This window comes from Neopsephotus bourkii, unplaced genomic scaffold (genome assembly GCF_033783945.1).
Source record: "Neopsephotus bourkii isolate Nb327-2 ecotype Australia unplaced genomic scaffold, CSIRO-AGI_Nbou_v1 NB_324, whole genome shotgun sequence".
NCBI classification, from domain to species: domain Eukaryota; kingdom Metazoa; phylum Chordata; class Aves; order Psittaciformes; family Psittacidae; genus Neopsephotus; species Neopsephotus bourkii.
Genome location: NW_026900832.1, coordinates 593,044 through 617,497, shown reverse-complemented (window position 1 = coordinate 617,497; position 24,454 = coordinate 593,044). Strand labels below are relative to the sequence as shown.

The following is a 24,454-nucleotide window of genomic DNA, read 5'->3' as shown; positions in this document are numbered from 1 at the left end:
GTGATGTGTTACTGATCAGCAAGTAAATCTGTTACTTTATTTCTCAGATACTAAAAGAACCCCTAATTTTTACTTAAAGGACACAGACAATTTGAATAATTATAAGTCAGTAACTTCAGAATACAGAGCACCTTGTAAACAGCATGCCTTGAGTATAACTGCCTCCAAAATTTCCCCCTCATTTTTGGTGTTTGTAAGTTGGAGAAATTAAGGCTTTAACTGTAATGCACATGTTTGCGCATAGAAAGTGATTTAAAGAGATCCCTTCATCTGGTGGCTGTTGCAAACTGATAGATTTTAAAAAGCAGACAATAAATCTTCCTAACAGAGGTGGTTCCAGATGTACAAAGAAAATGACTGTAAAGAATAGTGAAAAAAACCTTTGATTACGCCCAGTAGTATTGTTGGCTTCTGTTTCAAAATAATCTCCTTGAGAGGCTGGGTTCCTTCCTCTGGAGCTGTTGTATAGTTGTCTGCTATAGCAGCGGCAGCTCAGGTAGGTGAAATCAGCAAGGGGAAATGTCTGGGTTGCCACCTTAGTGGCTCAGAACTGCCTCGATGCTTCTCCAGTACATGCCTCATGCATGGGTACTGTGTAGGTCAGTGCAAGTGTTTCCACTGAGAAAAATCATTCTGAAGCTGCATTTATATGTTGTTACGAGGAGCTGGATATTACTATGGGAGAACTAAACCATGCTTATGGCTTGAGAATTGTCTCTATATATGGTTGTCCAGATACAATTGTAGAGTGAATTTGATATATTTTTATCCCGGATGGATTTCTTTGCAATGAGCTATTTGTCAAGGGGTATGCTTGCAAAAGAGGTGCAAATTACAATGAGTTGCTTCCCTTTTCAAAGGTGTGGGTTTTCATTCAGTATGCTTTGTGTTCTGACACTACTTATATTCACACATCCCTTCTAATTCCAGCACTAAAGGATTCTAAGTGTGTACTTAAAGACGGGAAGGATATTTCTGTTCTGAGTTTGGAGGCATTTTTTGAGGAAAAAAAAAATTACTGAGAAGTAAAATGGCAAAATCTTGTTAATTCATTTTGCCATATTTACAGGTTTCTTTATTAATCCTTGGGATCCTGAGAATGTTGAGGAAAGCTGCATCATGGCACAGGGCCTTCTGTGATTGACGTACCCTTACGAATATAGACATTAAAAAAAATCAGAAGAGACTCTTGTTCCTTTAATCTTGAAAGAGAAGGAATTGTAATACACCTTGGAATTTCTGTCTATTCATGGGCATTATGCCAGTAGTTAAATTCTTTTTCATTAATTCTGTTTCATTAACAGGTATGCAGAGCTGTCAGTCACAGACACATCCATAAGAGGGTGAAGTTTTGTCTCCATTGGCTGTATCTGAAGTCCATTGACACAGTACAGATGCACATTGGTTGCTCGTGGATTTCAGATTGGACATGTTTGACAGCTAAGAATATGGTTTTCACATCTCATTGAATGTCATAGAATGCATTACATGATGGAAACATTTTCAGTCCCTGATCTTCCTCTTTCATTATGGGATGCCTCAGCGCATACCCCCCACAATTTCAGTATCACCTAATCCTATTTTTTGTATCTCAGAGCTTTATCTTTTATTCTGTTCTTCTTTTATCTTCTGTTTATGCTCCTCCTTTCCCTTTCTTGTTTTGCCTGTTCCATTATCTGAATTTTCTTTAGATCTATTTCAGTTCTTTCCAGAATGTAATTAGATCAAGATACGCCGATGGCGAATTGCTACACAGATTTGATACCAGCTAACAATAGTAAGCTCTGAGTAAGGCTTTTTGTTTAAAAAGATTTACATAGCAGGATAAGATTACTGGGCAGGACTGCAGATTTTTAACACCAGAGTGAGTATAAGATAACTGAAATGGAATAACATTCAAATGATCTGCATCTTGACTCTTAGGCCTCCCGTATTGTGTAACAGAACCATGTGGATATATTAAAAAGGAACAATACCTTCTTGTGTAGTATAGTAGCTTGAGGCTACCAAAATTTTGAGGTTGGTATTTTTTGAGAGCTTACTGATGGTTCATCTGAATCTGCCTTCAAAACAATCATTTCTTGGCCATGTTTATGTCTTTTCATCCCCCACATTAGTAGCTTCAGAGCTACCAAAACACTGCATCTTCAGTGTGTAGTGGTAACTTACACTGTAATTCAAGGAACACCTTGAGTAACCATTGCTGTTGGTGGGGTAAAAGGTAGTAGGCTAGACATCCCAAACTCTCATCCATATGGGAGTTTGTACTTACACCACTTTCTGCAGTGGTGATAAAGATAGGACAGGAAAGATCTGTGTGGTATCAGCAGCAAGAGTGCTGTGCTTTTTGGCATATTTCAGAGATAGATTGCCAGAATAACTGAACTCCAAGGTTATGATTTGTTGATGTGAAGTTGTCTGTGTGTAAAATTAAACGTAGTTTGAGATCATTGGGAAGAAAATTTCTCATTTTCTAACAGTGTTTGATGAAAATCTAGCAGTAATAATAAGCCTGGTGATAGCCAGTATTGAAGTTTTGCTTGTACAGGCAGTGTAGATGGTGCACTACGTACATGTGCTGATCTAAAGAGCATTTCCAAACCGGCTAATAATGATGGAATCACAATGTGCAATGAAATGTTTTAATGACAGCTATTACAACTGCTATTTCAGGGACTACTAGTAGATTAGAACTGGCCTGTACACAGGAACTTATATTAAAGGTGTTAAACCTGTGATAGTTTTTATTAGGAACCCTTACTCATAAAGTTACTCTTGCTTTTATATGGAGATAAGAAGAAATAAATCTGCCCCATCTTTGAAGCTCGAAAATGATATGAAATCTGTTTGGACTTTTGTCTGTGAGGTGAAAAGGCAGGTAAGCTTAGTGTGTTCTATTCTGGGTAAGGTGATAGGAATAGGTGTTTGTTTTCCTGCCTCCAGATGACCACTCTAATTGCACATCAGTAACATCAAGCTTAGGAATGCTTCTTGCCCATGCCTTTAGAACTGCATGCTTGGAATTTCAGTGGAACAGCTAGCTAAGGACTTTGTTAGTGAGCTGTGTATTGCTAGTTGTTTGCAGTATCTTGGAGATGTTACTGAGTCTTTTTCAAGCTGGGCTTTCCGTGCCTACCCATTCCTCCTAAAATTCCTAGTTAGCTGTATAAATGTTGAGGAAGGGGCAGTCAGTACGTGGCATGCTGTCAACTGAGGCCAGTTCTGCTGGAAGTAAAATGCAGCTAGTCATGAAGGCAGGAAGATGGGGTTACAGCTTCCAAAAATTGTATTTACCCTCTTTTAATGAGGCTGGTTTAATATGGGGCACCCTGGTGTTGCAGACACCTGAGTTAGGTCTCGTTTTCAGGGCTTGAAATGCAAGTACGTGCTAAATGATACCTGTACTGACAGATGTGGCACAGCCCAGAGAGCTCAGTGAGTGATGCTGCTGAAACATTCTCATTTGCTGGACTGAACTCTTCTGGGGAAAAAGAGGAAGGGAGATATCACAAGTTTCAGTTTGCCACTGTGTTTTATCCCTAATGTGTATTTGTTTTTCATAAGAGATAAACAGTAGAAGTAAAAATGTCAGTTGTAAGGGAAGCTTTCCTCAGTGCTTTCATTTTAGTTTTGTGCTCTGAAATTTTTGCTATTAAATCCTTTTGAAAAATGATGAAAAGTGATTTGTTGGAAGTATGAGGTTTGAATTTACCCTTCTGTCTGTTCCTCTACTAGTTTTCTAACTGCTGCTAACAATGACAAACTGTTCATTTCTTTATGGTAATTTTTGCATTTTATTAAACATAGCAAAAATAGATTTCATGTATAATCTGCCCCAATGTTGCATTTGCCAGGAAATAATTGTCTGGAGCTAAAGAAGGGTCTTACTATTCCGAAATCTAAATAAAGTAGTCTGTTACAAAATCAGTACAAAATAAGAGTGCATCTTACCGCTGAAGCACCAGAGCTATTAGAGTCACAGAGCCTGCATGTGAACTCCAGGTTAAATCGATTCTTCTTGGCAGCATCAGGAAAATGAACAGCAGATCCTCTATTGACATTTCTTTGGTTTCCTTCCCGAGTCATGTAGCACAGGGCTCCCACTTAACTGTAGCTCTTGCTGAGCAGAGTCCGTCTAGATGGCATTATGGGGTGCTCACTTTGAGTCTGAGGTGTTCTTTGCTGCAGTCTTTCATGAGGCAACAAAGGAATTGACTGCCTTTACTGTTTGCCATCCTCGCCATAGGCATGGGTTATATTCCTGGTAGACTGGCATTTCTGTTGTACATAATTAACTCTTTGTTCATACTCCCAGACGAGAGATTATTGTCTGTATATGTCCTGCCTTAAAGTGATTGTAATTTACTGGGACTCAGAAGACCAAGAACGTGCAGGGGGTATCTTAATGAAGCCTCTCCATTTATTGTGATACCTCTTAGAAGAGAGTTTGTTACAAAATGCACAAGGAAGTATTAGCGCTTTTTGAGAATGAAAAGAGCTTGCAAACATTTTCATCCTAAAGCCTATGCCTGTTCCTTTACCTAGTGAGGTTTGCACAATATAGTGTCCAACTATTATCATCGAGGGCCAGTCCAAAATGTGACAGGCTGTGTAAGTCGTTTGCAGGGGCATGTCAGCTTGTGTTGGAGTAAGCCTATACTGCACCAGCAGCCTCAGTAAGGGTGCTAAACTAGGAGTATGCTCTTTAATTTTTATGGTAACATCCAGAATGAATCTCTTTGAATCAGCTCCTTGGGGAAAAGGTAGCACATGCCTGGTTCTCTCTCATATGTATATTAATGATTACATAACCCCATAGCAATTGCAGTTGCTGTGTATTTGAATTTTTTTGGTTTAGAAATGTTACTTTCAATTGTGACTCTCAGTTGCGTTAAGTTTTTATAGAAGGTCCAATTTGCTGTGCCCTTCTTGATCTTTTTTTACCACATAGATCACAGTTCTTGCTGGGTAGTGGGGTTTAAAGGTTAGTGAACTCCTCTGAAAATTGGATATACCTTGATCATTCTTCTAATCACAATTAGGATTAAGGGCTTAGATACTCTTGTGATGTTGTCTAAGGTATGCTTTTCTTCTTCAAGGCACTTTGCTAACAACCAATCAATCTCCACAGCAACTCTGCTTTAGTGTCCCTAGGTTTTAGATGTGATCAAAAGTGATAGGTTATATGATATACCCAAAGTCAGGAAGAAAGTAAGTTTTACTCTAAGGACCAGTACCAGTATTTCCTGACTCAATGATATTGGACCAAACTAACGTCAGTTGATTTGGCTCCGATTTTACATCTTATTTTTAATTATACACAATACAATAAAATATTTTTCTTTTGGTTTTGGTGATCAACTCTTTGAAGCATTAAAACACATTGAAAATAATTAGTTGAACAGATTGCTGGTAAGTTAAAAAAGAAATAAAATGAACACCTTAAACCAGCCACTGGTGTAACTAGAAGGTTAATAATCTCTAAGGTATTGCCCTGGTTTATAGATATTGCTTTTGGAGCAATAAATTTTAACCTTTGAACATGTGCTTCTGCAAATAAAATCCAGCCTTATTTTGTGTACTTAACAACTTCTGATTGGAAACACATAGCAACCTATAGCCAAGCGTGCTCTCAGCAAACTGGAGCAGAAATGAGGCACATCTTCAAAGTGGTCACTTATCTTCCTCAATAACTCTTCTACAAGTAAACAAGATAAACCAGGTCCTTTTGCCAGATCCCCCTCTCTTTGAATGATGTTTAAATAATTCGAAAGAGAAAGAAGTTGGATTCCTTAAAGTTCTTTCTTGAAGGACCTTTTTCTTTTTAAAATTCTAATACAAATTTAAACTCTATCATGAAAATGTGGTTAAAATAGGTAGCGGTGAACTTGATCTTGCACAACCCTGTGGCCATGATTCTGTGCATTTAGCTAAAACTAGGTCCTGAATTACTGTGTATCAGTACAAAAGACAAGTTTCCTTCTGTATTCTTACCTTCTGAAAACCTAAATGTTGGCATTGTTACTGATTTTTCTGTAGTTTGCAAGCAGAATTCTGTGTAAGCGGCCAGTGTGAGGATGCATTAAGTTAAATGTATGTGTGTATAGACTGCAGGTAAAATATCTAGCATTTCCCTCTGTAGACAGAGCGGCTGTTGTGGGTATTTCCAGTGGATTCCTCTTTTGGACATATGCAATGGATCTGTCTTTTGGGAGACCAGTGTTTTGCTTTGGTTGCCATGCTCATCAGCACAGGTAGTAAATCACTGTTCCCCCTTGCTCTCTGGTATGTTCTGCTTTTCATAACATGTGAAAATGAGTAGGAGCCTTTCTGTTGCTGAACTTTGGAGTTTCTCGTTTGAACTACCTGTGCCAGCCTTCAGACTGCTCTTGCCAGCAAGTGGAGCAGCATTGTGAAAGTGGGGATTTTACAGTGTAGGGATGTGTCTATTCAAAGTTGAAGTGTGGTCCTTCTCACAACCGTAAGATGCTAAATAAAATAAAAAAGTAGTGAAAACTGCCAGCTCCCTGAACCGTCCTGGTCTTGCCATTCTCCTCTACTTCTGTCTTGCAAGCTTTTTTAGCATCACCCTGCTTTTAAATTCGATACTAAAATTCACTAACAGACTACTGGGGAAAATCTGCATGTTCACTTGCTACGTAGCTGATACCACACTGGAAAATGATTATGAAAAACTCATTTATTTTAATGTTCTTTATATACAAAGTAATTTGACATTACCAACATTTTGATGCTCTAAATAGTACTATTTGTTAAAATTAAGGAAATAAAAAAGAATGTAGTGCCTAAAGGACTTAACGCTCCTAAGTCTTATTTGCAACAGTGGCAGAGATTCAGGAGGACACCCTGATGAAAATCAGCAAGGATGGGCTTCCTAAATATCTGAACTGTTTTTGACAATGAGGGTATCAATTCCCAAATCATTTTTGTGCTCTGAAAATTCTCCCTTTGCAGACAGGTTATGCACATGCAATTGGTAGTCATCTTGGGAAGTAAGCATCCAGATTATGCTTAAGTACTGGTTACCTATGGAATTCTGCGTAATTTGGAAGGGATCTGCCCTTTGGAATTGAGACCCACTTAAAAACTGCTGAGAGCTTATATTTGAAGTATTTGTGTGCTTGGTCTTCCATTATTTTTGCTTCTCAGACATTTTTAGGTTCACAGTAGTTCTGAAAAGTGGACTGAATATAAAACCAGTTGAATGTAATTATTGTATCTTTATCCATGGGCTGTGCTACCCCATGAAGTGAAGTTACTTTTTACAGTATCTTCACTTTTTAACAGGATTCCGGCCCCCCCCCCCTTTGTTCTTTCCTGTAGGATACAAAATGAGTCTTATACAGTCTTTCTTCCACCAAAACCAAACTTGGGGCCAAAAGTCAGAATTCCAGAATGCTTTTGCAACATTTGTGGTAAGATTGAGGAGTGCATGTGTATACCAGTGTATGGAGCATTGGAAATCATACCAGTCAAACCCAGAAAATTCCAAAAAGCTCATCCCTGACCTTTGCCCTTAACATGTAGTGAGTGCAACCACCACAACCCCGGCTTTCCATCAAGTGGGTCAGAACGTATATGCCAGGTTTTCATTTATCAAGAGCCATGTGTAAAGTCCATGAAAGTGAGTATGTAGAACCTGTGTGGAGATCAAAGGAGAAGGAATACAGTCTCTGCCTGGGGTGAGGGACAGACAGAGCACCCCCTTACACACCCCTTACAGCTGCCCTCAGCAAGGCTGGATTGCCTGGGGCCTGTTCTGTGCTTTTTTGTCTGCTATGTCCTGTAACAAGTGACTGTAGCTGGTCCTGGCTCTCCTCCCTCCCTGTGCCGTGGGGCACAGCTGGGCATGGCATTCCCTTGCAGAGGTACCCTGCAGCAAGGGCTCCTGGCACACAGCAGTTCCATTGTCCTTGGGAGCTGCAGACCTGGCAAGGAGCTCTTGGCTTACTGTCCTGGAAGCTTATGTGCACAAATCCATGTCATGCTGGGGACTCCTGCAAAACAGCTACAGCTGTCCTCTCATACTGTAGTGCTCCATGTACTGGTAGTTTATAGTGTTCATTCTATAGCAGCTCTTCCAGCAGCCTTACTGAGAGGCCACTACCTGCTGCAGATTCCCGTTGTGCTGCAAACCATTCATGGGAAGTGGAGGAGGAGGAGGAGGTGGGAATAAAGAACTGGGCATTTCTGAATGAGTCTGTTGGTCAGGAACTGGCATTGGGCTCACTGAGCCAGAGTCACTCTGCATAGAGCCAAGGCTGCTGCCATCAAAATGAGTCATTTTCTTCTTCATTAATTTTCTTTCTTTGGCTCTGCGATTCTGGAACCAGATTTTCACCTGCAAAGGAGCAAAGGGAATTCTTTTTAGTTGCCAATAGAATGCAGTGTGGCCCTTTAGATATGTAGGGGTCACAAAATAAATTGCAAGAGTACCAGTGAGAAAGTAAGTGGCAGACTGGCATGCCACTTGCCAGGGCTGCTTGTTTGTTTTCATACACGCAGTCTGGCCTGTCTGGTAATAAAATATTTATCAATATCTTGATATAAAGTTTTCAGTGTTAATTTTACTTTTAAGAAGGTATTTCTTTATGGAGTAAGCTTTGGATTTTTGTTTTTACTTTTGTTTTACACAATCTAACAGAACAATTTCATCTGTCACAGTGATGGCCAAAAGAATATGAGAGTATCTTTATATTAAAAGCTACAGGTCAAAACCTGTTTCTGGCCTATAAACTGAAGCACAAGAGCTTTGCTGTTTGGATGCTGCACATGAATTGCTTAGCTCCAGTATGTAAGCCAATGGAAATACACTTCTGAGCAGAATTTCACCAGTGCACAGCTCTTGGTAAACAATGTTACTTCAAAATAATGTCCAAGTGGTGCCTTAATAGCCAAGTGCCTTTTATTGTTTTTCTAGATGGAGCCAGAATCTGCTTGTGCTTCCCACACTGTGCAGTGCTTTACACTGCAGTCGCTGCTCTATTAGAGTTGTCCTTGGGAGAGGTGAAGCAACTGTTGAAGAGTGTATGGAGTTTGATTAGGACAGGACAAATGAGAATGTGAAATGAGGTTGATGAGTAATGGTCAGTTGAAAATACAGCAGAATTTGTTGAGATGTGAGAGGGTGAATATTCTGTGGCAACTGAAATGGCTTTGTAGCAGTCCACGCCAGCTGTTTGTCCTTCAAAGTGGGTCTATATTGTGTCTAGTCAGTGTAATAAGTCAAGCTACTTCATTCAGATATGTTGAGTTTTCTTGTAGGTGTTTGGCTGGCAAAGGAAACACTTCTGTCACCATTTTCTAGAACCCAAAGAGAAATCGGTGGTTTGCTGAGAAATACTGATTTGTAGCTTTTTGCTAGAAGCTAGAAAGGGGGGAAGATTGATGCTCAGAGGGGAGGTAAAACAGTAAGAGGTGTTAACGTCTGTGGCTACTAAGTTGTGCTTTAAAGAAAACCACTGGTGAAGTCCCACAGAACACCTTAAGGAGTTTCTGGGACAGTCTGGGTGCAATTATCCTCAAGGCATTATTATTCCCATTTTAGAGCTGAGGAAATTGGATATACACAAAGCTTGTGGAAATTTGAACTAGGTCTCTTTAAGTCCCAGGCTATCATCTGAGACATTTGGAGTTAATTTTGTGCTCTTAGTTTCTGGAATCTCATTTCAGTACTAAATTATATTCCATTAAAGCAGTCTCAAGTACTGTCAGCCCTCCTGCATTCTGTTTGTGCTGAGGTAACCTGGTTTCACCCATGCGTTTGCCATGTGTGCTTTAGTGTTCACACCTGCCTTTAAATCTAGGCTTTAGTTCTGGTTTGCTATTAAACCAGGGATGAAGATCTGCAGCAGTGATCCAGAGAGAGCTGTACTAGGCACTTCAGAGTTGTGTGGCAGTTATCAAAGAATTGCAAGTAAATACAGCTCTGTAATGCTAGACTGAAAGCTAACATAGTCAGGTGTATCTGCCCAACTTGTTCTTTTCCTGTTGCCCTCCTTCCTTTCAGTGTTCAGTTGTGTAACTCTTCCCCTCAAATCCATCTTTCTTCTTTCTAGTCCTCATCTCCTTTATTTCTGCATCCCTGCTATATTAGCAGTGTTTGGGTTTGCCTTTTCCTTCATTAGATACTACATCTTTCCTTCCTTGTTCAGTTGTCCTTTTGTCTTGAGATACTCATTCCAGTGTCTTGGATGTGAGTTTCTTCCTGGCATAAGCAGGAAAAAAGCTTTTCTAGAAACTCATTTCAGCTTTTAGGCTGAATGCAGTGGGACTTGGGACAGAACAGTGTGAGTTCAGCCCTACTCATACGATGGAGTTGTTCAGTTTGTATGAAAGGGTAGTAGCAGGGCTATAGATCAGATATTAATCTTACATTTTCAATAGTGACTTCAGAGACTGGAATTAATTTCATTCATGACATACTGATGATGATGAAGAGCAAATATTGCAAACACTGTTGCTGTGTTTCCCAATATATGTACTTGATTGCAATAATTTTAATTTTCAATAATGAAATAGTCCTATTCAACAGCAGATTGAGAAATACTTGCAAAATGGGTATTTGCTTCTGTGTTTCCTTGAGCTCTTTCAGTGTGTGTTGTGTCAGACAAGTTCAAATTGGATGAACAGTACTACAACTGTGGGTGGATTTTGTACTGTCCTCATTAGAGCCCATAAATCAATGGGAAATCAGGCATCATCTTCAATGAATGATACTGAATAATAACTGACTGGGAAATCAACCAGTGGTGTGATGCTTTGCAGATAGCAAAGGCACCAAATGAGCACATTGTGTCCTGAAATCTGTTCAGGGGGATCCTTCAGTAAAGCTTTTAATGATCTGTTTTGATGCTTGTTTCAATGTGCTCATCAGGGAACTCCCCATTAAAATGGGACTGAACATATGCTCAAAATGGGGCACTGAGTGGTTTCAGAACAAATTATATGTATCCTGTGATGATAAACGATTGTGTTTCGGTTTACACTGTGGGAATAGAAATGGAATCTGGAAGGGATGGGAGGAAATAGGGGCAGGAGAAAGGAGGAGCGGGTATGTGGGAAGTCTTTAACAAAAAGTAAAAGGCAGCCAATGAAATGAATGCCTTCAAGTGTCCTGAACATACTTGAGCTCACTGCCATTCTCTGCTAAGCCTGACTTTGTCAGGATCAGTTACAGAATTCCCATTGGCTTCAGCAGGACCAGGATTTCTGCTTTAGAAATTCCAGTGAAACCTTCTCCCTGCTGCAGCTACCCCAGAAAACCAGAGAGAAATCAAGGCAGGATTCTGTTGATATTTTAAAACTCCTGTTTCTCAGAACAGGACTGATGCTCTGGTGAGAGCTGTAAGGTATTTGGGACTGAGTGTAACCAAGGCTGCCAGGCACATTTTGGTGTTCTTAACCAGTAGGTTGGTTATCTCCTCCTCAGCAATCATAAATGCAAAAGAAATCCTGAATGGGTGATCCATACTCTACCTGTCTCTCGGAAAGTCTTAGGTTTGCAGCAAGTTCAGACTTCCTCCTGATTGTAATGTATCTGTTGTAATGAAATTCCTTCTCTAATTCTAATCTCTGGTGATCTGTGTAAACCACTCGGTACTTCTCTCTTGTTCTTGTTTTACCTGTTTTGAAAGAAGAACAAATTGCTTCAAGCTAGAATGTTTTTAACTTTAGTAACACAAAATATGTGGCTTTATATTGAAAAATATGTTTGTGGATATTTTAGGCCTGATCCTCTATGCACTTACCCAGAGTAACTCCAGTCTCAATTTACAACACAGAAGGTTTGTACCATCAGTTAGGCTTTGCCCCTTAGTAAATAGATGATAAAGTGCTTCTCATATTCTTTATCAGTCTTCTTATCATCTGGGAAGAGGGAAGGTGTTCTGGCTAAGAACAAGGAGCCAGGAAACCTGGGTTCTGTTCCCAGCTCTGGTGCAAGCTTCCTGCCTGGTGTTGAGTTGCTCTGGTTTCTCTGTCCCTACAGCTGATACACCACTACCTGCTTGAAAGGGAAACTCTGAAGGACATTTTACTGTGTAGGAAATACTGAGAGCTTCCAGAATTACTCCCCTCTTGTTGCCAGAAAAATTAATATGATACTGTGATTGTTACTGCAATTTGGAGGTTGTATTTTTCCTTCAAGCCTGGCATGGTCTATCCACAACTTGGTAATAGCACAGGGGATAGTAACATAGATTTCCAGATGACAGTTAATAGAAAAGAGAAAAAGAAAGCAATAAATGCCTTACAAAGGACATTGAACAATGATAGAGCTACAGCATCTGTTCTTTTGCAAGCATTCTGCTGCATCCTTTTAGCTGTGGGTACAGCTGAGTGACTTGGACGTGGCTCAGCAGTACCCTGGCCATTAAAGGTAATGGCAAACGACATGAGCCAGTGAACACAGATGCAAGGAGCTGAAATTTTATGGGTTCCATACAGGATAATTTCTGAGAACAGAATGTGTTGGGAGCCGTGAAAGAGAATTGAGATGGGGAAGGCTATGGGTGCTTCCTCTCACCCCCCTTTCCTGGCTTGTTAATGTTCCTATTAGGCAATCAATACACTAGAGCTCACCACCTGCTTAAAGCCAAGGCCCCTGAGCCCAGCCTAAGGGCTTCCTACATTGCTGAAAGATTGGATCGTTGCTGTGTTAAGACCAGTGTTACCATCTCAGCTAACCATGGTTTTGCCACTTTTTGTGCTTCTGTCTGTATTTGCATGGACATCTCTGCAGATGTATGTGATCAGACTGTAAATTGTCTGGGACAGGGAATGCATTTTCATTTGGTATATTTGAATGTCCCACTGTGGTCCTGGAGGTTGTGAATGTTTGTGTCCTTAGTGGTTGCTACAGTAGAACAGCCCTCTTAGATTAAGGTTCTCTCTAACAATGCATAAAAATCGAGGCATATTGTGGCTTGCTGCGTAAGCATTCTGCTGCAGCTGCAGCTTCACTTCATACAGCAGCTTGTGTTTGCTTACAAGTTTGAGGAACCAGTTTTTTTGAGTTACAATAATTGTGCTCCTCATAAGAACAGTTAATTTTGAATGGAGAGAACTGGAATGGATTTTCAGGCACTGAGTTAGTAAAATTTCAGTCTTTGAGTAGATGACCACAGCAGAGCACCCCAGAGCAACCACGTTCCTCTCCGGGAGAGAAAAGCTGGAGGTTTCATGTATCAGTGGTGGCAAAAGCCTGCTTTCTCCCCAGCCCCTCCTCCAAACTCCCCTTGCTTTTGAAGTTTGACATCAGAAAAGATCAGAATTCAGTGTACAGAACTATAGCAGAATCTTAAAGTACTTTATCCCTTGATTCATGGTTTGGTTTTACAGGCTAACATTTTTTCCCCCATCTGTGGAGGAAGATGTCATATCTCTTTGTTCAATAGGTGAACATATCTAAAGCTAATGTTGCCTTCCACTTGCTGGTAGTGGCTCGAGCCACATCACTTTTTTTCTCTTACAGCATTTGACAGTCAGTACTTAGCTACTTAGAAGAATTCTTAGCTCTCCAAAGCTATTACTTGCATTAGAAGCTTCTTCAGGCTCTGTTCGTTTTGAACTGTTTGTGCAGATCCTAAATACAGACTTGTTTAGAACTGGAAGTCCTGGTCAGTGTGATGCTGTGAGCAAATACTGTTACACCTCTAGTTGTGGATAACAACTGGGTCACCCTATTGGACTCTCTGTAGGACTTTTCCCAGGGTTGTAGAGAAAGGTCTGTATCAGAACTCGATCCTTCAGCTTCTGTGCTCCATGGTGTTCATCCCTGGGAAAGCACTGTGCATTAATAAGGCCTTTACAATGCTGTGGGCTTGAGGGAATCCAATGGGGAAAACAGGTGTGTGCATGTTTGTGTGTGTTCCTCACACTGGGGTTTCTGCTGAGACCATGCAAGCAAAACCACTGTGCCTTCCCTGAGAAGGTTTTGCTGCTTGGCTGAGGTATGTAATGTGTAGGACATTCTCATTCCAGTGGCATTTCTGTCATTGCAAAACTGCAGTGAAAGCAGAATGAGCCCCATTATGTTTACACTGATAATCGAGTGAAAAGTGCTGCTAATTTTACAACATTATCGGAAGAATTTGAGAGTCTCTGAAGAAGAGCAGTTACTCAGGTCAGTCCACATAAATACCGGGACATTTGTTTTCATTAATTGGAAGTGTAAATTGTTTGTTTAACATATGGTCACCCGTGGTGCTTTAATGCCTCACTTGGTATTTTTGATCTCCAGCCGATGGTTTAGTTGTGCTTTTTTCCCCTCTTTAAATGAGAATTTGGAATGATTTTATGGGTTAAAATGTTTAAAATGTTTCCTTGGTCTCCTTTGTGGTGTTAAACTGAAGTACACAAAAGAGCAACAAGGTGATCTTATCTTGAACTCTGTTCTCATTCAGAAGCCATAGACAAATACAGAATATTCTTCTATTGCCAAAACAAGACAGTAAATTTCAGGCTAAGCCTTCCTGTTTCTGGTTTGAAATGCTTTAACCCCTTTTATCTGAACATGAGAGGGCTGGGCTTTTTGGTTTTTTAACTGAACAAGAAATTAAATGTATGTAGAAAACAGAGCTTTCTCTCATCAAATCCTTTGTTTGTGTGTGAGTAGCTTTCAGTTTATTTTTAGTAAAGAATATAATATCTGGTTTCTTTTTGAAGGAAGATTGGGAGCTTTCACATCTACTTTCTTTAAAGAAAGTTAAGAGAACAATTCAGAAAGTAGAAAGGCAAAAGGAGAACATTTCCTTCCTGAAAGTCAGTGAGGATCTGAGAAAATTCTCTGATTTGTCACATAAATCTTGTCTTTAATAGTTTGATTTCTTTTGTGTAGGGAGACAACAGCCAGTGGGAGCTGAGACCTGACAGAGTCTTCCAGAGGATGCTTTTATATTGGCACAGACCTGTTTTAGACGGTTAGGCCTTTACGCAAACCGTCATTGATGGCAGTGAGAGTCTTCCTAATGCCTTTGTTGGATGCTGGGTTGGAATTAGGCTGCATATGGCATCTCCTTTCAAAGGCAAAGTACATTTTTATTTGCCAAAGTTAACAAACAGCAGCAACAAAAGCTATCTCTAGTTTAGTCCTTTAGCTTCTAAATTGCATCTGTAGGATGGAATAGAGGCACTCTGCTGCCTTCTGAGACAAATCTTCTACTGGTCTTATTTACAGTGATGCATTTTATTTCCAGAAGTATTACCTGAGCAAAATTTAAGGTGGGACTAATGGGTTCATCAGAGGCAGCAGAATGATGTTCTTTACTTCTCAGACTTCTTTAGGAGCTAATGGCAGAATTTAATGATGCAATGATAAAAGTTAATATTTTAATCCAATTCTTTAGTCAAATCCTACTCACTTGGGTGACTGAAACTATCGGCGTATCACTTCCTATAATCTGGGTTAATCTTTTGTTAGTGACATTATTTTAATCAGCAATATAGTGTCTGCTTTATTGGAAATGTGTTCTATCAGGAGCAGATACTATGGAATTGCAAGTGGCTGGAGAGGTTAGTGGTATTTGGGTGGAAGAAAAATGAAACAAAAGAGCTTTGAAGCAGCACCTTTGCCTTTGTGTTGGGGGTGTGGACTTCCTGGGCTTGATGAGCTGCTTGAGAACAGTGAGTTTGTCAGAACTCTTATTTTACAAACAGTGACTGTTGAAGACTATTGACTATTGCCTCTGGAGGGACAAGAAATGAGACATTTCAGACTTAGGAAACTTGTCGTGAGCTACAGTTTAACAATCCTCTTCTATCACACCCACTCTGGCAATTTTTGTGACTGGCCAAGTTTTGAGCTGGGGGAAGGGAACGGCTTTCCCATTGGTCATAAAATTCACAGAGCATTTCTTCTGAAGACAATAAAGCTGGGAGAAGGCCTCTTTATTTGCTGTGAAAATCATCACCCTTTCCGGCAATATAACTCCTGAAGAAAAGAGGGAGAAGGAAGAGACAAGACTGCATATCAAAGCAAAGCGAAGTGTTAAAAGGGTCTGTTGCATCAATATGACAGATAGGCCTCAAAACCTCAGACAATGTAGCCAGGAAAGGGGGGGAAAAACCCAACTCCACCATCGGACCTCACAACTAGTTTACAAAGCAAAATAAATTAGCATCAGAACTGGCCCTGGCCTCTTTCTAGTGCCTCCACTCTTAGCTTTTCAGGAATATTCTTCATCTACCTCCTAAAATCCAGAAGCTCTACCTACTTTAGATAGATGTCCCAGCGTAGAATAACATTAGATGGTGTTGGGTTATTTACAAAGGATTGTAATATGGATTCTGTGGTTGAATGTTTCAGAGGAAGTTAATGTCTGTACTTGAGGACTGGAAGCTTGCTTAAGTCAGCTCAAAACATGAATCAGCTGCCTGGCCTGAAGACATGCTCAGTTCACATCTGCATCTTGATGTTTGTTAAGAGATTAGTGTTAAGTTTTTGAGTTTATAGATATGGACTGTCAGAGATCAGGCCCCAGTTTTGTTTTGGGAATCTCTCTAGATATTTAAGCACTTTGGAAGTGTAGGGAAATGGCAAATTCTCCCTAGTGTAACTTCACTGGTTTAAGTGAAGTTGTGAAGCAACAGTAATTTTAAATAAGTCTTGAAGATGGACATTGTTCTGCATGTGATGTTCTGTAAAGTTACATCAGATAAATCCTCAACCAAACCACACCAGGCTGCCCTAGTGTGAACTTGGTCCAACCTGTGTAACACGAGTGACAGTATTCCTGCCAGGAGTGCTGGTGCCATGAGTAGGACTGATATTATTACAAAGTTAGGTGAATAAAGGTGTGTGAAACATGGTGAAATTCTGTATTTTCTACATTTGTTCCTGTTACACGTGTCCAGAGAACCCATGCTGAAGAGAACAGAATAGGATCACAGAATTGGGACCTTTCCATAGACATGAAGAATTTTCCCTTCCCTTCTGTTGACTTCTATTCTAAATGCTAATGATTACAATTTTGAATGTGTTCTACTATTCTGTACTAAAGCTCATTGGCCAAATTCTGTCTTGCACTTTGCTAGTGTAAATTTTTGCATTCATCATGCAGAAATAACTGACTCTAAAGCAGTCATTTTTATCACCTTTAAACAAGGATTGGACAGATCTCCCTGGATGGATTTTGTTTGGCAGAAGATGCAGGTGGATTTCCAAGTGGCAAGATGGGGGAAATACCATTGCCAAGGACTGTATAGACTAAAAAGCAAATGAATAACTGAATGTTTTTCAAAGTGTTGTATATTCTTCAGGCATTCAGCATTTTGCAGGAACAGCCTCTTAAGAGACTTGCTTCTCCTCCTTAGGTTTGAGAGAATATAACTTCTTCAAAGACTACATGCTGTATGTTTGCAGGACATTTGGTGCTGATGCTATAGCGCTTACCATCATCATCAGAAAAACTGTCTTGTGCTTGCAGAGCTATTTTTATGGAACGACAAAGATAGGAGAGCTGTCACCTATGGGAAAAGCCTCTGCTCATAATCACTTCACCTCTGTTTCAAAACTTGTTCCCTCCCTATTTTATGGTCACAGAAGTGCAGTTCTTAAGATGTACTTTCAGCTTTGTGAGCAGCTTCTCATTGCTGCTGGAACTGCCTGGTACTTAACTGCTCCAGCTTATTGTTTTGGGCACCGGTTTACCACAGATGTATGTTGTTTTCTCTCAGAGGCAAAAAGTAAAGTTTACTCCTGTGTCAGTGATTGCAGACCTCCATAAATGCATTGAAATCAAAGGAAGATATTTGTAACTTGTTCTAAGGTGATTTTATTCTACTCTCCATTAAGGAATTTCCTTGTAATTATGCTTTGTGTGTGTGGAATTGCCACCTCAAACATGCAGTTGTTGTGGCTTTGTTCTGTTCTGTTACAATGACAGGTTGTCTTGGCTTTGCTTGCTCTGTCAAACTGGGGCTTTAGGAGAGGAGACAGGAGCAGTGTAAGGGTTAGAGAAGGGTCTTTTCCCATCTGTGTTCTTGGTTGAAAACTAAGTAATCAGTGTTTCCTCCTTCATGTGTTTGGAGTCAAAACACGTTTGCTTTCTCCTCTATCCTGCGCACCTTCAAGAATGCAGTGACTAAGCATTAAGATCCTACCTGCACTGTGTTTAGGATCAAGTCCCAGTCCCTCCAGTTCCAAAGTTACAGGGAGAAACAGACATTCTTCAAACAGAGAGAGTGATGGATGAAAGCCTCAGTAGATCTTTTCTGTGGGAAATGTATGCCTGTAATGCTAAACCAGGATGATAGTCTGGCATTAAATACTGAGATCTTCCAGTTTCAAGTAGCATAACCTCAAAACCTTCACTGAGTACCAGTTGAAGGCATGGTTTTACAATAGATATTCTATTTAAAGTTGCAGAGTAAGACTTGAAACCATTTCTTTTTTGTTCCAGATTAGGTGTAGGTAACAGAGTATTGAAAGACCTGGAGGGCCTGAGGCAGTGGCAGCAATTTCAATCAAGTGTTTTGTTTGTCATCTGTCAGGTCCTGAGGCCACAAAGGACGGATAGGAGAAGATAAATCATGAAATCTCTGGAGATGGAAACATCACTGGTTCTGGATCTTATTTCTGTAGCTGCTACAAGTCAGACTACTCAATGTAAGTAAACCTTTGGAAAGAATCCATACTGATCTTAAAAGGGTGAGAGCGCAGGAACATCTCTAGCACACTTCCAAGATACCTTGTAGAGATCACTTGCCTTAATAATCATTGTTTCCATAATGAGATATTATTATTATTGTTGATAGTATTTTGCAACAAGTAATGAACAAATAATAAAATCAGTGTGTCTAATTTCTGTTCTGATCACTTCAGGTAAGTCTGAGCCTCAGTTCTTCCATCCTTAAGAATAGTGGCTCAAATCTATTTACAGGGACTAACAGAAGCTAATAATAATAGGTGTGATTTCTTCACTCTTGCCTATACAAGACCTTTACTGACATTCCTGAAGGTTTGCAAAGTGACAAAAGGGTAGTGCTTAGTGTGTGCATATAGCCTTAGGGAGTAGAAAATTCCATCTAAGAAAATGCTGAGGGGTTTGATCATGATCCAGTAAAAGGAACAGACTTCAGTGAAACAGATCTATTGGCACTGAGCATTCCTGGCCTAGCAAATCACAAGAAGAGGGGAAGAAGCAGCAGAAGAATTCCTTATCTGGGATTTTCCCTAAAGCACGACCCAGTAGCCATTAAATGAATGATAGGCTCCCACTAACTTCAGAGGGCCTTATGATGGCCTTGGGCATTTGGGAGTGTATGCTACTATGACATGCTGATTTCTTCAGCTTTTCCTGAAATGAAGATGCTCAATGTCTTGTTGACCCATTCCAGAATAGAGTCCCAACACTTCCTGTGAATGCGCTGCCCTGTGCAGGCTTGACATTTGGAAGGTCAGGAAGCCCTAAGCATGTTTCTTGAGCAGACAGCAGGCAGTTAGAATGTGGTATTGTCTATTTTCTGTATGTATATGTATATATATATATAAAAAAATCTATTTCACAGTGTGTCCACCCTGCTAGAAAAGGGACAGCACAGACAGGTCAAATAAGTCCTTTTTCTGAAAGACTGCAGTTTAAATCCACAGGAGCAAAAGGCAGGTGGGGAAAGAAGAAATGAGAGGCTGGGGGGTTTTGAGCAAGTGTTCTGCCATCTGTAAATCTCTGTTTGTGAGTAGTTCCATTGCTCTTGTAAGGGCTACTCAAAAGTAAACTGTTTTTTATAAGACCAACCTCTTTTGTCTTTGCTCAGAGTATTCAGTGAAGAACAAATTTGGTTTTAAAATACCTACTGCTTCAGCCACCCCAAAAGTCTATTCACCCAGAGTAACAACCTATTCTGATTGTCCTGTTCACTTCTGTGGATGCTCTGAGCTGACGTTCTGTGCAGCAGGATTGAGGATAACTCGGTCTGTCCATAGAAATTAGATGCACTGTTTTAATACAGACAGTTTTTCTATACAGTTGCTTTCATTTTACTTAAGTCTGTTCTAAGCAATTGCTTTTCCATCAGAGATTGATTCAGTGCTTGCTTTGAAAACTATTATTTACAGGCATGTGTGGAACAGAGCTGGGGTAAGAGGAAGGGCTGAAAGGAAAGGAACTTTCCTGGGATGTAACACTGGAATACTGTGAGCATCTCTTTAGGGGAGGCATTGAGCAGCCTTAATTTCTACTGATCTCAATGCATGGCAAAACTGCTCAGCACCTCAGAGGATCAAATACTGTTATATAGCGGATTGGGCCTCTGTTGTTTTCAGGCAGTTTTCCTTCCTTTCTTTCTCCCCTGTCTTGTTTCTTTTTTTTTTTCCCTGTTCATACAAGTTAAGGTTTTTGATTTAGGGATGCTCTATGTTTCTCTATTTTCTGTTGTTCCTCATGACAGTCAAAAAATAACCTTTTCCTCTTGCTTCGTGACTTACTTTTACTGCTTAAATGCAATCGAAGACTTACACATTGGAGACTGAGCTGTGGCTGTATTAACTGATTCTGTTACCAGGGATCTCTATTCTTGCATATCCTGAGAGTTACTACTACTGAGTGAAGCAAAGTTTTCCTTATCACTCCTGGGTTTAGAGCATTGACTCATTGTTTGATCTTGCAGATCTCATTTCAGTGTTCTGAGGTTTAGAGAAGTTGTTTCGAATATGAAGCCTTACTTCCAGCCCCCTACTATGTATATTTTACTTGAAGTTTTCATAAATATTTCTAAAAGTTGAGGAAAATAAGCAAAGTATAGGTGGTGTAAAATACAATACTTTTATCATGATTTCTTTCTGCAGACATGCTGCTACATTCCAAGCGATAGGATTCCTATTTAAAGCAGTTATTTGATACCAGATTTTTTTTAACATCTCTGAAGTGAAAATACTTCTGAAGTGAAAATACACATTATTGGTGTACCAATAATGACTTTGCATTTGCCTCAGCATTAAAGGTCAAGCATGAAATGTAAGTAGTCAGCAGATCAAACCCAGCATCCAATAACTGAACCAACATTTAACTGCTAGCAAAAGAATCCTTCAGAACAATTAGGATCTATCTTTGTTACACTGGACACTTCCCTCTGAACAGGGAACCTGGCAAAAACACCCAAAGAATGCAAAAGCAGCAAAATCTCTTCTCAGCATAAAACTTCAGTGCTCTCCTACCTGTAGAAGTGGATTGCACCGTTTTCCTCATCCATTCATAAGAGCTATGCCTTTGGCTGTTGGGAGAGATTTGCTGTGTATTAATTGTATCTACAGGAGGTAACCCCCCAGATCCAGCGGGATGGAGGGAGCTGTAATCAGCAGAAGTGTAGGAGACCTGTCCAGGAGACGAGCTGTTGATCTGAGCAGCAGCAACTGTGCTGGAAGGTCCTGGGCCATAAGCGTTCCAGTCCTCCCTCTGTGGGCCGTAGTGGGATCCCCAGGTTCCCGCAGGCTGGCTGTGGGTGTCCAGAGCTGGCACATGATGGTATCCCATGTAATCCGGATAAGACGGAGTAGACACAAAGTTTTGCACTGGCAGGTTGTTGCTGCTGCACCTTGCAGATCCTGGATACATGCTGGTTTCTTTATCCAAAAGGTAACTCACATACATGATGCTCACAGCCTGGCTTTGTCTTGCTGGGACATCCTGCTCCTCACAGTGTGTGTTTGATCTCTCTTCCCCTCCTCTTTCTCTCTTTTCTAGCCCTGACTGGCTCTATAAATGACTCATGCTAGCCCTGATGTCCCTTTACTACACATGATTAACAATGGTTTTACCAGGTGCTGCTGGTAACAGTTTACTAAGGTCCTGCCTGATGTCACAGATAACTGCCTGCCCCAAAATTACATTTGCATTCAAATGAAGGGCTGACCATGCAGGCAACCCCACCTTGCTGCTAGGTCTAGTGCTTCCTTTCTCACAGATCCTTTATGTATCACTATCCTGGTTCTGTACTTTTGAATGCAGTTTGAAATCTCGTGGTCTTCAAGCAGAGTTGTGTGTGTAGTTAACCAGTAACTATTCAGGCAGAAGGAGTAGTATTTTTTCCTGAGGAATACATATCAGAATGTAGCCCTAGGTTATAGTGAGTTAAAGCCTGGTATCTGCTGGGCTGGTAGTTCTTTTTTTACAAGGTGCTGTATTATTTTAAACTGGAAAACTAAGGACCAGTTCAGTCTTTAACTGCAGCTTTCACACAGTTTCTTACATGAGCCCTCTTCTTCAGCTCTTAGTCTGTGTGGGAGAGCACTTGGAAACCGCTGTAATCCTGCTGATTTTAACATTACAAAGGATATACAAGAAGTCTCATAGTCATTTTGAGCATTTGTTCATAGGAAAAGTCTTGTTGATGTTAGCAAGCCTATTCATGAGCTGGCTGCTTGCCACAGCGATTGAAGTGTCTCTGCTCGACCTTCCAATGTTAACAGAAAGAGAATCTGTTATTGGGAGAATGCAGAATTTGTCACTTTCTCTGTGTCTTGTGTCATGTTTGTGATATTGAAATGAGTGGTAGTTTTCCCTAAAGGTTGTTCTGTTCTGGTTGCTGTGCCTGTTCACAATAAGTAGCACCTTTTCCTAGAAATACAGGAACACATCCTAGCTTTTTAGCTCAAAACAAGCTATTTCGTCCCTTTCGGGAGCAGCCCCATGTTTGTAAGGAACAAATTGCTGTGAGATTATTTATAAGCAGGAGCCAGGAGAGAAAGTGTTGATTTCGTTTTTTTTCAAGATGTAGATCCCTCAGCATTGTCTCTTAATGAGATTTTCCTGTTTTCATTCCTGTTCCTTTAATGATGTGATACTTAATTGCACCTTTATTAATGAACCAACTTGTTACAAGGGTTTTTTGTCTTAAACAGGTGCAAAGTATAATGAGGTTTTTCTTTGTTCAGAGGTGTATTTTGTCTCTCAGAGTATTTTGCACTTTAGCACCATTTAAACTTACAGGTTCCTCCTGGTTCTCAGGAGGAAAAAATCACTTCTCACACCTGGCACCACCTTTTGTGAGAGAATGCTTTGGCTGTGCTCACAAGATGGGTTGTGACTGTGGTTGTGGAAACCCCTTTTCTGCCTGTTCATTTCAAGGCTAAGTGGAGCAGCACAGGCTGTCTCCTTTGAGTGTTTTAAGTTTTTCCTACTGGGTAAAATTTGTGCTCTTTCACTTCTTCTTGTGAGCTTTTGGGGATGGTGTTTTTGCCAGCAGCATTGTTGAAAGGTATTTTAGAAAGCACTAGGTGGGGGAAGTTGGCAGAAACTGTTCCTTCTTGCATATGTGAGCTTATTCAGTTGCAGTTTACACATCTGTGACAGCTGGCCATTCACAGTGACTAGCACAGCTACTGGAACAGACCCTTCCAATATGGGGGAGTCATTAATCAGCACATCATGTATCTGAACAGCTTAATTCAACTTCATTCTTCTAGATCACAAAATAAATCATGTTGGTCTAATTCCAAATTAGCTGCATCTACACAGCCTGTGTCTGTAGCTAACCAAAGAAATGGGATTTAAATGCCACATAATCCATAGATACTTTTTTTGCTTTAAACTGGAGTGTTTCACTCCCTTTCTCAGTTATTCAGAGCAATGTGGTTGCTTGCTAGCTCTCAACTTCAGGCTGTTGCAATAGTTAGATTCTTTACAGCTTTTTGTTGTAACTTGATTTCTATTTCCTTTCTTCCTCTTCAAAACTGTTGGGAACTGGTCCTTTTAAGCATTTCTATACCACACCTGAATGCAGGTGTACCAATAAATCAGCTAGAAGAAGAAGCATCGTTTGCTCCTTTATGGTTACAGTAGTTGTAGCCCTCCAGCTGCCTGAAAAACAGTCTAATCACCTGCATTGAACTAAATTTTTCCTGCTGCCTAATCCACCCCCAGCACAAACACTGCAGACAGGCTGTGTGTCGTAGCCTGGATCCTGATCCACATTCTCTCGTGTTCAGGAATGTTGGGTAGACCAGGCCATAGCCATGTGTTCATTCTCTATGTTACTACAGCATTGTTACATGGGAAACACTGATTAGTTTTTCACAGTGGTATAATTTGGTTCCTGAAGCTACTGAAAGTAGTAAAATAGTTTATTCAGGATTATTAGAAAAAAATAGTAATTATGACCGTTTGATGCTTTCACTCAATATGTGTATGTATTGGCATGGAAGAAGACTATTTTCTTGTTTCGTAATGCTAAAAGAAAGAAATTTACAATCTATGTTTGTTAAACTGACAATACTTTACTCCTCTGGCCACGTGCTGTGACCTCAAAGCAGGAAACAGCTTCCATGGGATTCTCAAGTACCATGAGTTGGGCTGATTTCAGCAAGTAATTTGCTTTTAGCTAGTCCAAGGGTTAATTTGTATCATTGTTGAACCACAGTCTTTAGACTTAGAAGTTTTCTAACTGCTGGGGTATGTGAACAATCACATGCTCATAAAATTCATTTAAACTAAATCTT

At 40.2% G+C, this 24,454-nt stretch overlaps 1 protein-coding gene and 1 long non-coding RNA gene across 3 annotated transcripts in view; one reads left to right on the top strand and one right to left on the bottom strand.

Annotated features, from left to right (window-relative positions):
* The window catches only part of LOC133209257 (uncharacterized), a 200,530-nt gene that overhangs the window by 13,750 nt on the left and 162,326 nt on the right, over positions 1–24,454 (top strand). Inside the window, exon 1 of one of the 2 annotated variants that reach the window (XR_009724644.1) lies at positions 18,519–18,628. The exons of the other annotated variant lie outside the window; for it this stretch is intronic. This is a non-coding gene — a long non-coding RNA (uncharacterized LOC133209257). Of the gene's footprint in view, positions 1–18,518; positions 18,629–24,454 lie in introns of those variants that run through there. 2 annotated transcript variants of the gene reach the window in all.
* LOC133209253 (homeobox protein CDX-1-like) lies at positions 6,795–21,608 on the bottom strand. Its single transcript, XM_061347765.1, has 3 exons — positions 21,176–21,608; positions 11,500–11,645; positions 6,795–8,362 (listed from the first exon to the last, which is right to left on the bottom strand). The coding sequence occupies exons 1-3, from the start codon at positions 21,606–21,608 to the stop codon at positions 8,111–8,113; spliced, it is 831 nt and encodes a 276-aa protein (XP_061203749.1). The 3' UTR covers positions 6,795–8,110.